General features: G+C 48.1%; 1 protein-coding gene across 4 annotated transcripts in view; it reads right to left on the bottom strand.

Annotated features, from left to right (window-relative positions):
- LOC119450627 (uncharacterized) overlaps positions 1–15,501 on the bottom strand; it is an 85,052-nt gene extending 69,551 nt beyond the window's left edge. For 3 of the 4 annotated variants that reach the window (XM_049666080.1, XM_049666082.1, XM_049666081.1), the window contains exons 1-3: positions 15,223–15,501; positions 11,207–11,358; positions 1,198–1,809 (exon numbers count right to left, since the gene is read on the bottom strand). In XM_049666080.1, coding sequence (XP_049522037.1) covers positions 1,198–1,809; positions 11,207–11,358; positions 15,223–15,247 — 789 coding nt within the window. In that variant the 5' untranslated portion in view covers positions 15,248–15,501. The remainder of the gene's footprint in view (positions 1–1,197; positions 1,810–11,206; positions 11,359–15,222) is intronic. The other variant, XM_049666083.1, reaches the window with a different exon arrangement.
- Positions 15,502–15,742: the final 241 nt, after the last annotated feature.

Genomic DNA, 15,742 nt, shown 5'->3' with positions numbered 1-15,742 from the left:
AGTGAGATGTGTTCATGTTTAACTGTGCACGCGTTACACCGTGCTTGTTAATTCAGTTAGTAAGTGGGGCCTAATGGACAAACTGGCTCGCGGCTTTATCGAGTTCGAAGATGCCGTCGTCGCGGCAAAGCTACCACGGCGGTAAGTGAAGACCACCGATTTTTTTTCTGCCTACCCACAAATAAAGCCTTTCTGAGGACGTGTGTTTGAGAGCATCGTGATGTAGTTAGTAGCATCGTGATGTAGTCCGGCCGGTAAGTATATAGCCACTAAACTGGCATTGGCGGTTGATTCGCACATCGTTGAGTGCGTACCTAAACGCCGTCCCTGGCCGAGTACGTATTAACGAGGTTTGACTGTATACACTCAGCCAAGTGGTGTACCAAGTGCCGTGAGGAATTGCACCCATGATTAGCCCACGTGTATGTTTCCATTGCCCACAAGTGTGGCGAGACAGCGCCCTTAGGCGATGCACACACACAGCAAAATGAAGGTGCCTATCAACAGCACCACCAATAGCAATGTGCGCAAACCTGCATGTCTATTAGGCAATGCATGCTACTGGAAACACTATGTCGCACGCAGCAACTACCACCAGGCGTTGTCCATGTACACTGGAGCGGGCCACTCGCACGCTCCAGTAAAGGTACAGACCCGTGCACTGTACTGCACCTTAACAAAGGGTTAATACAGCGCCTGTTAACCCCTTCCGTGGAATTGATGAGCTGGGTTCGTCTATGGATTTCTGAAAAAACGGCCAAGAACGAGCTCAGTTCGACAGCAGTACTTTGCATTTTCTAGAAATGCCAAGGATAAGCCTAGTGTTGCCCCAGTGCTTAGTCATGCCTTTGGTAGATGGCAGTACACAATCCATGGGACAGTGCAAGCCGAAGTGAATTTATTCATTCCGAGGAGGCAAAACATAATGGCAAATGGGGTTCTTAAAAATAATTTGGCCATTCTTGGTCAGAAATCGGGATAACAGCGTGGCATGAAACCGGTTAATGAAATAGGTATTTCAAGGACCCCCTGACAAAGTTAGGCTGCTTGAGTACTTTATTCCTAGCAGGATATTTCCCTTCTGAGGGAACAGCACCATACATACAGATGCCAACAACCGTGCTAGTACAGAAACAGCAGACACTAGTGCACGTATCACAATGTGGCACGGCCCTATTAAAAAAGCCAGGTACTGACCTCTTCGCTTTCACCAGGCAGTTCCACCTTGAGCTGAAGTGAGTCTGGTGATGCAATGCTGCCGCCCAGGTCGATGCTTGCCGCCGGTTCTGTCTTGCGCACAGTGCTGCGCCTCCCTCCTTTGGCCGCACCTCCTCCTCCTGCTCCAGCCTCGCTCTTTGAAGCTCCGTTGGGTTTCTTCACCGCTGCTATCGCGCCTTTCCGCGCTCCGGCTTTCGCCTTGGTCGCCTTCGCCGGCTTCCCGCGGCGCGCAACCTTTGGCACGGGCTCTGCGCTGTCGTTCGCCACTTCTGGCGAGTCCGCGTCGGCCCCAGCTGCACCTTTGCTGCCTGCCGTCGCATCTGGCACCCACACCGGATCAGAATCGGAGTCGTCATGCTCCATCTCAGGCTCCGATGTGGAGAGCTCTTCCGCGTCAGACTTCTTGCGCTTCCAGGTGCCCCGGCCGCTAACCCGCTGCGGCGTGGTGGCGGCCGGTGTATCCGCCTCCGCGGCTGCGGCGGGCGTGGCCCGTGTGCGGGGCCCCGCCTGCCGCGTTGCGCGTGCGCTCTGTCGTGGCGTGCTGTTGCTGCTTTCGGTTGCCGCGCTCCCACGGGATGCCGACGACGCTACCTGAAGGGACGCAGACAGAGGCAGGTCGTCGTTTGCACGCAGTGCTGCACCACAACAGTTCTTGAACTTCTAGAAATCCCTCACCATTGGACAGGCACACGTGCAAGACATGAAAAATACGTCTTTGCACTCGGAACTCCTCTCGTCACAAGTTTCAGGGACCTTGAGACACCTTCTAGATACATTATAGCACATGCCTAACCAAAGTGTGCCTTGAACTCTTTGTTACTGCTAAATGTCTTTGTAATACTAGTGTTAGCAGTTGAAAGCTCGAAATTGGGTCTGCTATGTCTGCCTGTTCACCCTGTTATGCCACTGTTGTCCTTTGCATGCCCAGTTACACCCTCACCATAAGCCAAAGAAAAGCAAAATTTTGTCCACCAGTGCCACAATTGGTTATCGAACTCCTGCCGCTGGGGCAATCTGCACTTAGGAGCCAGGTGTACTGACCAATGAGCTACTGCCCAACATGTACAGTCTGTTTCACACTTAAGGGAAATCTCAGAGCGCATTGCATTGCGATGCAGCAAGCGCTGGAGTCGGGTGCCGGAAGTAGCTCGCGCAGGCGCAGACGGTCGAGGCGAGTTATCCTGAACCGCGTCGACTGCTACGGCGGCGCGCGCTGGCCGCATCGTCGAGAAGCGTGCTACTGTCAAGGGCAGTTCATCGTTACTGCGGGCACTGAGCCGATAATGTTAGCTAAATGTTGTGCGATGCCAACCTCTGAGCCTTCATTGCACTCTAAAAACAGTTGCACCCTTTGTGGTGCATTTTTGCCACACAACAATAATCGTCATCTGTCTTGCTTGCGTTTCCTATCTTGAAAACTCTGCACTTGCTACTTTCCTGTCGAGAATGCTGTGTCACGCTGATAACGCTCTTGTCGTTCGTGACTGAGAAGTGCCGGGCGCACAGCGTTAAAGAAAGGAAAGCCACGCAAGTCAGATGATTATTGTTCTGTGGCAAAAATACACCCCAAAGGGTGCAACTGTGTTTAGAGTGTGGCAAAAACGGGGTTCTACACAGTTCTTTTGACAGCACGCTTCATTTGTTCTTTCGAAAGGCCGAGATACTGAGTGCGTGTGCGCCTATTTCTTCACTGCGTGTGCTACCGTAATACTCAGCGACAAGAAGGAGACACAAAAATGTGCGTACAACGTTTAGTTGACATTATCGGCTTAGTGCCCGGCGTAACAATGAACTGCCCTTGACAGTAGCACGCTTCTCGACGATGCGGCCAGCGCGCGCTGCCGTAGCAGTCGACGCCCCCCCCCCCCCCCCCTCCCCTGCCTGCGCGAGCTACTTCCGGCACCCGACTCCAGCGCTCGCTGCATCACGATGCAATGCGCTCCGAGATTTCCCCTAAGTGTGCAACAGACTGTACCTTCAATCATGGTACGTGCATGCATACTAACTTCTTTTTTCTTTTCTTTTTTAGCTGATTCCGTCAAGCTGTCGCAAGAAACAAACCATGCACATTCTGCTGTATGTCAAACCCACTGCTTACCCAATGGTACTCCATTTCACTGCAGTCTGCTTACACAATAGCACTTTACTGAAGCTGTTGCCACATTAGTTGTGCATGTGCTGGTGAGTGAAATATTTTTACAAAGAAACACAACATAACTGTTCGTACACTAAGTCAAGATTAATTTACTCTAATTATGAGGACTTCGCTGAGAAATGCACAAAGGCATTCTACCACCTTGACTTTTTTTCAGTGGATTTTGCAGTGCCTTGGGAAACAATTATGCAACTTTGACACATTTATTGACAGTCCATCATAATTTGTGACTGAAGCGGATATGAGATTGTTTTTTTTTGTGTGTGTGTGAGGTTTTTTTCCACAGAGCCCTCAGAGTGGCGATGACTGTAAAGTTACCATTTTACTGTATAGTGCGGAATATAGGTCGAGGTTTTTTCCAAAAATATTACTAAAAAGTCACCCCTCGACTTATACACCAGTCCTTGGCACAATCTCAATTGTCGTCTGGCAACATGTGGGAGCCGCGGACCTTTTGGCATCCGCATCGTTATCGCCTCCATCTTGACCGACGCCACCGATGCAGTTCGACCGACGCCATCTTCTCTTTTTGTATTCTACGGTGCAGCTATCATTTCGCGACCACCTACAGAATGAGTACTGGTACTCGACGTCAGTTCACCGCAGCGTTCAAAATGAAAGTGATTGAATACGCGGAAGCTAACGGAAACATGTCTGCGCAGCGGCACTTCGGCGTTTCCGAAAAAAGCGTACGCTACTGGCGGACGCAAAAAGGCAAGTTATCTACGTGCAACGCTCGGAAGACTTCCTTTCGCGGGCGCCGCGCGGTGCACCCTGAACTTGAAGATCAGGTGGCGGATTTTGTCCGCGCGCATCGCGCCAGATCCTTGCCAGTGACTTCTGAACTGATACGCATCAAAGCGATCGAGCTTGCCCGTGAATCAGGCCTAACGCGGGAGCAGTTCAAGGGCTCCATCTACTGGGTTCGCCGCTTCATGCGACGCAAAGGATTCGCACTTTGCCGGCGCACATCTATCTGTCAGAAGCTGCCTGAGGCATACGAGGACAAGCTGGTTGAATTCCAGCACTATGTCATCCGTCTCCGGCAGCAGCATGGCTACATGCTTGGACAGATAGGCAACGCCGATGAAACGCCGGTGTGGTTCGACATGCCGTCGTCCACCACAGTGTGCGAACGTGGCGCGAAGGAAGTGAAACTTCTTTCGACGGGGAACGAACATTCGTGCTTCACAGTGATGCTTGCCTGCACTGCTGACGGCAGAAAGCTGCCCCCCTTTTTAATCTTCAAGAGGAAGACGTTGCCGAAAGAGGCATTCCTGCGCGACATTGTCGTTTGTGTGAACGAAAAGGTATATATGGACGAGGCCCTCATGGTCAAATGGATACAAACGGTGTGGAATCGGCGGCCCGGTGCACTCCTGCGGTGTCGGAGCATGCTCGTTTTGGATGCGTTTCACGGGCACTTGACCGCAGGTGTGAAGCAGGCGCTCCACAACGGGAGGACGGAGCTCGCCGTCATTCCGGGAGGCATGACCTCAACGCTTCAGCCGCTCGACGTCGTGCTCAATAAGCCCTTTAAAGACCGGGTTCGTGAACTCTATAACCAGTGGATGGCCGGCGACAACCCAAAGACCCCAACCGGCCGGCTGCGCAGGCCGCCCCTCGCCACTGTGGCCACATGGGTGTCGCAGGCTTGGCGCTCGCTGCCCGACGATATGGTGGTGAGGGCATTCAAAAAATGCTGCATCAGAAACTCTTTGGACGGCACTGAGGACGACATGTTGTGGGACGCAGCTAGTGACAAGCAATCATCTTCAGAGGAGAGTGAAGACAGCTCCAACGAATGAGCAGTGACGGTGCACGCTGATGGCACCATGAATAAAACGGAAGTTTTGTGCCTAATAATTTGTATGTCGACTTTTTTGCTTCAAGGTAAGGGGGTCGACCTATATTCCGCCTCGACCTATATTCCGCAATATACGGTAGTTGCACAAGAGATGACACCTGGTTCTTAACACCCGGGAAGTCACTTGATCAACTTCCACGGAACACAAGGTAAATTGTAGAAACAAGAAGCTCATACCAATGTGTCTTCTTGGCATGAGCTTTCACTCCACACTGACTTTAGGCCACCAGCAGACGTCTACCCTCAATGTGGCAAGTTGACACTCCTTGCATTCCTGCTTTCTAGAAACTCGCGGTATGGTTAACCCTCGCAAGTTGTCAGTGGCACGTCTCTTTTCGCTCTTTGGCTCTCTTGTTTTTTGTTGCAGGTGGGGGACATTTATTGCCTTGTTTTTCGAACATCCTAAGCACCGTATGAGTCTCACCCATTTCATGTTGCTCTGGCCGTCAATATTCTGCAATGGGAATTCAGCTACTCAATGGCTACAGACTGCGCAGCTTCGTCTCATCTTTAGAATACCTCAGTAATGCCTGCTGTTTACCACATGCAAAGTATTTGTGCATGATGACAAAGTTGTCAATCTTGAGACAGGTCTGGAGGCGGTAAGTGCGCTGACCACAGCTGTAGGAAATATTTTTTTTTGCTGTCCTCTTGAAAACATATTGGGGAGTGATTACCACTATCTCCAGCAGTGTCCAATGTTGAGAGCAGTAGAAGAGGGAACAATGGTAACTCTTGTCTCAGGTAATGTGGTCATATGTTTTTCTGTTATCAGATGACACGGTGTCACAATTTCTTTTCCTTAAAGCTCCTCACAGTCATACGCTCCTCAGTCAAAGCTCCTCAGGTCATTTATGTACTTTTTAGCTCTAGTAAGTCCCCGACAGTAGGTGTATCGTCAGGCGTACCTCAAGGCTCCGTGCTCGGCCCTCTCCTCTTCTTACTTTATATAAATGACCTCCCTTCTATTATTTCCTCAAAAATTCGCTCATATGCCGATGATTGTGTCATATATCGTGTCATTAAATGTGAATCTGATCATGTCGCTCTTAACACTTGTTTTGAAAGGTTTTGTAGCTGGTGCAAACAGTAGCAGATGACCATCAACTTCAGCAAAACTGTACTTTTATCATTTTCAAGGCGTCGTTCTATATCTCATTTCATATACAGTAGAACCCCGCTGTTACGTTTTTCACGGGGCCGTAAAAAAAAAACGTAAGAGCCGGGAAACGCAAGAGCCAGGAAACAGGAAAAATTGAGAAATGGGAGTAGTGTTGAATTGCACACAATATTATTTTAATTCTTACGTGCGACAAAAAGTAGTTTCGCCCGACAGCCGAAGTATCGATTGCGATGAGCTATACAAAGTAAGAATAGTAGTTTTATCGTCTGTATATACTTGTAAACATTCAGTTATTAACTAATTAACAAACATGGTGTCATCGCCCACAGGCAAACATGAACACATCACACTCGATGAGCGCGGACACGCGTAGTTAAGCGCCGCTGCAGAAGCGAGCGAAGTGACCTTCGTGCTGTTGTCTATCGCTTCAACCCAAACTGAGCGCCGAGAACACGCAGCACGCACAAAGCCACGAGCCGCCGACGCACCTACACTGCGTAGAATCTGCCCCCACGCAGATAGCTTTCAAGATACGGCCCGCGGGACCGCGCGCGCGCCGCCGCACAGTATGATGCCAGAGCACAACGCTGCCCGCTACCCCCCCCCCCGCTGGTGCCTCGAGCGCAACGGAAGGAGGCGCGCTTCCTCCCTGGTTTCTTTCGCGCGCGAGACGCGGTCGTCGGCTCCCCTCGCACGCTTTCACTCGCACATTCAGCATACGGCCGCGCGGCTTCCCTCGCACGCTTTCACTCGCACATACAGCAAAAGGCGCGGCGCGCGGCGCCGTATGCTGTCGCGCGCTGTATGCTGTATGTGCGAGTGAAAGCGTGCGAGGGGAGCCGACAACTGCGTCTCGCGCGCGGCGACGGCGTTATCGCCCTTAGACTTTATACGGAACATCTATGAGCCAAAACCAATTTTAGGGCCGCAACGCGTCATAGACACCATCTTTAGATAGCAAAAGTGGATATCAAAGGCCATACTTTTGCTGGCGGAAACCGAAAATACGTAATAAATGTCGCCCCCAGCACTTTGGGCGGCCAATGCATCGTCAAGCAACCAAGCCAAGCGACATGAAAAGTCAAAATGGCCGCTCGGGCCGGCGCGGTGTGGCAGTTCGCAACGTATGATGCGGGAACGGTCCCACAGTTGCGACGTAACAGCGGGGTTACCAATGCGTTGGGTTCCATGGGAGCTGTGCCGGGCCCGGCCGAAAACGACGTAACAGCCGGGAAAACGCAGCACCCGGGAACGTAACAGCGGGGTTCTACTGTACTCCTTTAACAATCAATCCCTAAACAGAGTTAACCAATATAAATATTTGGAAGTTCTTTTCTCGCATGATATGTCTTGGTCTCCGCATATTGAACTAGCATGCAAAAAAGCCCTTCAACGCCTTGGTTATTTGCAGCGCACGCTCCGTTCCGCACCAAAACACACTAGGCTGATAACCTATATAACACTAATACGTCCGATATTGGAGTACGCCTCTATCACATGGAATCCCCATCATAAAAAAGACATCAAGGCTTTAGAGTCAGTACAGAAAAAAGCTGTTAGGTTCATCTGTCGTCATTATGATAGATATTTTTCACCCTCTTCCAACCTTTCTGACCTGAATCTAGTCCCGCTCCAGAAACGTCGCCACTTTGATTGTTTAAAGTTTTTCCACAGTTATGTAAATTCACCACATTGTTGTTCTCAAGATTACATTTCATTTTCAGCCCCCTCGAATACTCGACAATATCATGCTTTAAATATTGTTCTGTACAGTTCTCATTCAGACTTGTTTTTGTACAGTTTTTTCCCTCACACGATTCAGTGCTGGAATGCTTTGCCTGGAAATGTATGCGAGTGCCCTTTAGATGAATTGCTCACTGCTATTTCAAAGTTGTAATGTATATATATAATTCATTGTTTTTTTCCTACTCCTGCTATAGCCAAAGTTTGGCTGTAGTATGTATAAATAAAAATAAATAAATACTCAATGGGTGATAATTGATGGCAACTTCTACATTAATGAGAACTGTGACAAGCTCTTGAAACATTAGGCCATGATGTCCAAGAGCTTTACTTAAAAAGCTTTTACTGATTTAACCATTCACTCCCACCGACCACCTCATGTTAAGTTTCTGTAATATGTTGGAAACAGTCTTAATCCTGCAACAGGTGACTTTGTTGAATGTTCTACAGGATCTGAGTGTCTTGAAGCTTTAATGTTAAGGCACCATCTGTATCCGAGACCAAGGCAGAAGGAATCACCCGTGAATAGGTTCGAAACCTGTTCCAAGTGAATTGCACTTGTTGCGGTGCAGGTGAATAGGGAGAGGTCAGTAAAACTCCCAGCTAATTGAATACCCTCAGAAGAAGTTGGAAAAAAAAAAGACATAACAAATTGCATCGATACGAATAATAAAAAGGAGCTGCTTACAGAACCAAAAATTTTAGAATGCAAGATATTTTAATCTACTGATACTAACCTCACTGGTTAGAGTGCCCAAGTTTTGTCACACGCAAGATTCTTTCTCAGCAAACATAGCTATAAAATAAAATCCATTTATATTAACCACAGATTATGAAACTCTGTCAGTTAACTTGTTCAACTAAGAATGCTAAACAAGGCGAAGTTATTTTTCGTAAATACATCGTGCCGGTGAAGCGTGACGGCTGCACCCTCCGTGTACGATTGGCAAGTATACGCAATATGTACTAGGATGCTGAGCATTGTTGAAACACTGGATTTATTCCAGAAAAACACACAGCACTGGTGCTACAGATCAAAATTATTCTCAACGTTAGGACAATGGTGCCCAATGCAAAATTAATGTGCCCACATCGGTGCGGCCAAGGCCCTCAATGCATCGTTTTGCCGAAACACAACGTACGCCTCAAAACAACTGCGAGCACAAAATAGTTTTTGAGAACTGAAATAAGAGCGACAGATAACAACGGAACGCCGGAAAGCCAGCCTCAGCCATCCTGCCACTCTCAGCTCAGACTTGTGTTTCACTGCTTTAGAGAGTTTAGTTTGGTTGGGATAAGGGACATTTGCATCTCGGCTTCAGCCAAGACTTCCATTTTTTTTTTATGAGCTCAAGCTCCCTCACAGAAGCAGCGGCGTCCTTCCTTTCCCGTTCGTTCTTCAATGCATTGGCCCATTCTGCTTTCACTCCTCTCCAGCTCCTTACATTGTGTGTTCATCCTGCGGACTTTTCAAAGCATGCTCTTGGTCCACCTGCTCACACAAGGTGGGCAGCATTCATCAGTTTTATAACACCAGCATTTATTACTACCCCTTTATGCAGGGTTCTCTCAAGAAATTTTTGAGGTGTGAACATCTTACAGCCGGATAAAGATGGGGGGGGGGGGGGGGAGTCAAACACGTAGCTAAGCTGCATTTTTCTTTCCTTACTTTCTTTTCATTTCGTTTTTATACAACCACTCCGCAATTTTGAATTCCATGGCAGCTGCATTTCAATGGGGGCTAACCCCAGGTGATTAAAATCATTCCGGAGTCCCGCACTACGGCCTGCCTCATAATATTCTTATGCATTTGACATGTAAAACCCCAGATCTGCTTTTTTGAAAAGTCGCTGAGTCAACAAATTACACAGCTAACCTTTGTCAAAGTGCATGGGAAACACGTGCCGGCGATTTAAATTTGCATCGGCCAATAGGAGCGCTTCCTTTATACATATAGTAGCAGTACAGAATAGCAATGCTAGCTTTTCCTCTTTTCACTCGCTTCTTTTGCGTTTGTTTTTGCATGGCAATTTACGGCGGTGCGGCTATCTGAAGCTCCCATCGATCCTCTTTATGATGGTTTTATGATAGCAGCACTGCATCAACGGGAAGCAGCACGTTTCTCTGTGTCATAGCACCTCCGGATGCCAGATTTTGTGCCCGATTTTTGTTCACCACACACTAAAAAAGTTATTTTCTCACCTTCTACATTTTTTTTCGTTATTAATTTCCCGCATGATAAAGAAACAACTAAGAATCAGAAAAAAAATTTATTTTCACCATATTGATCATACTAATGGCCGGGAAAATTCCACCTTAACAAAAGAGCAAACTTGAGGGAGAAATCAGGGGATAGATTTCGAATGATCACTTTCGGCAATACTACCGCTTCCATATGACTTAGTGCTCAACTAGCCATTCAGCTCATCCGGTTTCGCTCAACCAGCCAATAAGTGCTCACTGAAAGTGTCCGTCAAAGAATACGTCCCCAGGTTTACCCCTTTATGGACGAAAGTTGCCTACAGGAAACATACGAGCAAAATGTTTTTCTTTCTTGCTCAGTTTCAGCATTGAGCATGAACTTTCTGGCTAAATGCCTTCAGCCAAAACTGAATGACAGGCAGCAAGCGTCATTTGTTGCTTTACAGCAGGAGCACAGGTCGAGGAGGAAAAAGTTTGGCACGCGACTCGCTTTCTTTTGAAAGCACGTGCAGAGGAGACAGGCCATTGTGTCACACATGTGATGTACAGATCTACAAATGAAATGTACACCTATGGTTCCCATACGATGAGAGCTGTCTGCATACATTCATAACGAAGCCACACATGGCTTGGGGTAAAGCCCACTTCCAGTTTTCTGCCTGGTGTTTCCCTCCTATTGCTGAAAAAGCTACTGCAAAACATTTTTTTCTTCTCGTTGAATATGCTTATTCCGTAAGTTATTAAACCATCATTAAAGAGTTAACCCGACTTTGACACAACTTGTTTGGGGTGCAAAAATAGGGAATTATCGGGGTTTGCTCGAAAACGAAGAACCCTGTGTATAGTGTCTCATCCAAATGTATCATTTTCTGGCCTTGTCCGCCTGCTCTCTGCTTACCTGTCGAGCCGAGGTCCTCCGCGTCACCACGCCCCCCAATGGCTGGACGGGTTTGCGTGTGCGGCGCCCGGCTGCCTGCGCCGGTGTCGTCTGCAGGTCAGCCGCTGTCGTGACATCTGCAGTGTCTGCGGCTGCCACTTCCTCCTCTGGCTCTATCGGTCAAAGCAAAAACAGATGATTGGGACATGCAGCCAATGCCTTTCAACTCAGCTTTTGAAAGCACCAACGTTGATAACGACATGCATGGGAGCACACCGGCTAGAGCACATTAGCTAGAAAATGCAATAAATGCAGTGCAAAAAGTGTCAAAGGTGAAATTTGCCTCATCGCTCGACGATGGCACGGTTCACGATGCCACAATCACTTCATGGGATCAGTGAAGCAACCAGCATCATGGATGTGAAAGAGTACGCAACATGACAGGCACAAATAAATGCAGATCAGCACCTGTCCTGTGTATATCATGTGGCATGACCACATTCAGCAACGTAAATATGTCAATGCGTCAAATATGTCAATGCGCACTGCATTGCTGCAGTGATGGTGCGTATCGGTGCATCAATGGTGGCATCATTGATGCCACCATTGTAGTGCAGTGTAGTGACTGCATGTCACCTATGACGTCTAGTAGTCACGAAGTTGCGATTACTGCACCAGCCGCCAGGAATATTGTTCCCTAGGTATGATGGGTTAGCGTTGTGAAATCCAGGACGTGTCTTGTGTGCAGTGCTATCCTAGCTTTTGCAAAGAGATGCAACATGCTCTCGGTGAATACTGTCACGAGAGATTTCTGCAAACAACGCACTTGCATGAGATTCCGTCACTAGTTGGGAGAAACGGTTGGCTATAATGGACGCCGTAGTGGAGGGCTCGAGATCATTGTTTGCTGCCTGGTGTTCTATACTGTGCACCTAACTCGATACAGGAGTGTTCTTGCATTCATCACCCATTGGAACACATCTACTGTGGTTAAGAGTTCAGAGGACAAACTTGTGCTCAGCAGAACGCCATAGCTGCTGTAGTGGGCATAATGTTCTAGAACTTATGGAGAAGAATATGCATATAGACCGTTTTCTCATGGGTGCCACCATTACGTAGGCAGTGGCGCCATCTATGGGCAGTTGGCATGCTGGCTTGGGCGAACGCCCGTGTTGTATGCTGCGGTATACCCTCGGCGGCAGTTTCTGGTGGATTTATTCACTCTCCCGCGGTCTATTTAGCATGTAATGGCGTCTTCTATGTAGGGAACGTTCCTGTGAGGCGTAGTGAAGGAATTTAAGTCTGAAGTAATTAAGCGGCTGGAGTTTCTGCTGGCGTTAGGGCGGACGGAGACACCCAGCGCGAGGTGTGCGCGTTTGTTTGAGCTTACAATCAGCCTCGAATATCAGTTAGGTATTTCTGAAAATTAGTTTCACAAATGTTACCTTACTGCAGCATTCTCAGCACTGTAATTCTAAGCTCTGGTTTAGCTGCAACGAGTAGTTACGAAACATTTGACGATCCTAACAACGTGGGTACCGTTCTGCTGGCAAATAAGTTGTGCTGTTTACTTTGACAAGCGTTGAAGTTGTTATCTGTAGATACATTGGGCGACTGCCTTGTTTGTTGGGCAAGGTTTCCGCCCACAAATAAAACAGTTTGGTTAATAATAACCGCTTACCGTACAGTGTGAATCACGCTTTTCGAGTGGTCGAACGACCAGCTGCAGACTGCGCGAGCCTCCGAGGCAGTACTAAATGCTGTGTTATAGATCTGTTTGTTCTCTATAGCGCATGTTCCAAGCATGCGGCACGACCATGCGAAGTCTTATTGCAGTCGTTATCCCGTGTAGTGTTTTATTTTGCTGCAAAAGAGGAGATATGAACATTTTTTTTTTCCGTCTCGTAAGTTCAGTAATCTACGGCGCATTCACCCATATTACGGGAATTGTGTCCTTACAAATAGCTGTTGGATTCTCTTTATGCGATCCCCTTTGTATATTGTGCCTTACAGGGCAAAAAGGCAATGTCGATCGAAGCACGAAGCTTGTGTGTATCATGTTGGTCTGCTAATCGCAGTGCTCGCTGTGTTGAGCAAAGCCTTCGGCCTCTTGCAGGAGGCTAACGTAGACATAGTGATTTGAAGTCTACTAGACTTAAAATCCATGAGAACGTTGCCGGTGGCTAATGCAAATGTTTTACAACAAGTCTTCGTCGAGTGAAAACCGATACATCCAACATAGCTCACAACACATATACACACCGCAGCTGATGATGCGCGTCGCATTTTTGCACATCCAAGAGAAATTTCCATATACTGTAGCTACTGCTGCATCTAAAGGCTACACAGTGGTTGTTCGACGACCTCGTAAGAACCGACATCCCGTAAATTGCACTCAGAACTAGTTAAAACACCTCCAAATCATTTCGCAGCGAGCGACCGGCAACACATTCAAGCCGCGCCGGCTCGCACAAGCCAGAGAGGAGGAAAGGCTCGTCGTGCGCCCTGTCCTCGCCTGATGAAAAGGTCTATAGATAATTCCCAAATTTGGCCGTGGTTTTACTGGTTTATGGCAGGCAGAACTAAGACTACTGATGACAAGCACTCTGGTCGACCAACAGCCAGTTCAATGCCAGAAATGAGTCAGATTATCCACAAGGAAGAACTGTCGGTATGGAAGCTGTCCCAAGCTTTTCGACTAGAGCTCCTATGTGCAAACACCGCAATAATATGGTGTGATCATGGTGGTCAGTAAAAACCTCAATATGCATTTATGATATATGCTGGCAAAATTCAGGTCCTTAATGACACCGGCACTAAAGCCACTTCAAGACAAACAGCATGCCTCTCCGTTCTCAGCAATGGAGACCAAGGTTTTTGTCTACTAGCAAAGCAACAACATTAACACAAATGAAGGGTACTGAAACATTGTAAAAAAATTTTAACCCCTAATTAATATCACATACACTCCCGACAACTCGCAATACTTTAACAGCCAATCCATGGAGCCGAAAAGAAAAGCCCTGGCAGCAACCTGCACGTTTAAAAATTGAGCACGCGCACATTTCGCATGCGGCCGGCCAGAAATTTGAAAGCGCAGCTGCACGAGCATTCACCACTTGTTGACACGTGCTTTTAATTAAATCTGACGGAGTGAAACTCTCTGCCCTCGTCAGTTAACGTGTCTGAAATGAGATGCGAAAAACAAAAGGCGCACATATATATATATATATATATATATATATATATATATATATATATATGTAACGAATCGCTCCGAATACACCCTCCCTCACTTTTTTTTTTTTTTAATGCAGTCGTTCACAGTTCGATCACATCGAACAGCTGCAAACGCGCCGGCGGAATCTTCCGCGAAACTTTGACGACAACCAGACGCCGGAAACACGGACGCATTTGCGTTATAAACACACGCTTTTCTTTTGCGACAGTGATTCGAGTCGTTCATTCATTTCAGCAATCAGACTCACATGCCGCAAATTTGTGACTTCTCCGAAATTTGTGCGCCCTCTCCCGAAGAGAGAAGGAAAAACGAAACGAAAAGCACCGGACGGGTACAGTTGAGCCGAGACCAACCGCAAGAGAGCCTTCAGACACCAAAGAAAGCAAAAGAAAAATACGGCAAGCCTGGCCTGGAGGAGCGCCACCGCTTCAAAACGCGATAGCTCCGTAGTTTACGAGGGCGCCCGTTCCAAGCGCACTCGGAATTTCGGAGGCTATCCACGGGCCAAAATATTTATACGCTTTGTCGGGCAAATTTCCGAACGAACGACGATAGCCCTGCGATACAAGCAACAGGTTCGCGGCGATAAATTCGCTCGAAATTTCAAATGCAGAGGAGCGCGATGTGCACATCGGCGGCGAAGCCGCTCACCACGCGTGCACGCGTAACGCTCGCGCAAGCACAGCCACAGGTAACAAAGCGCGCGGGTACAGTCACCGCATCGCGATCGGCTGCGCTCGAGTATGGTCGCGTGGTCCCAGGAAATTAGCGGCTATGTTTGTAAAGAAGGTCTCACCTGGTTTGACAGAGACGTCCGCCATGTTTACAAGCAGGGCGGGCGGCGAAGCTACCCAAGCGTCAGCGGTTGCCCAGGGCTCGTCGTGGCTACAAAATGCGGCTGCGCCGGGTCTTCAGGCCGGCGCAGCGGCGATTCGGGCTGCCGATGCCATAGCGGGCATGAGTGGCAACGGAACCAGTTGCACGGAAGCGTCGCAAAATGAAAACCCGGCAGCCAAGCGATCAGCTTCATGGATGCATACGATTACATGGCTGCTGCTGCGAAGTGGGCACGGGGTCCTAGGGAACCAAAGCGGCAAGGAAACCGAGAAAACCGCTTTTTCGTTTCCCTAGTTGATTGATGATAATGATAGCTATAAGAGGCACCTTCTGAAAATATTATTAGACTTATTTTTATGCTGTAGAAAGTGTGAATAACTTGCAAGAAGTTTGTACACTTCTTTTACGCGTCGACTACCTCTGCGCGGAAAGTCGGAGATCCCAGAGGCTACGCAGGGTCACATGGCAAGTTCTAATGT

The sequence above is a fragment of the Dermacentor silvarum genome, chromosome 4, assembly GCF_013339745.2.
Source record: "Dermacentor silvarum isolate Dsil-2018 chromosome 4, BIME_Dsil_1.4, whole genome shotgun sequence".
In the NCBI taxonomy this organism is placed as follows: domain Eukaryota; kingdom Metazoa; phylum Arthropoda; class Arachnida; order Ixodida; family Ixodidae; genus Dermacentor; species Dermacentor silvarum.
Note: the sequence above shows the minus strand (reverse complement) of the source record. Positions and strands in the feature narration are given on the sequence as shown.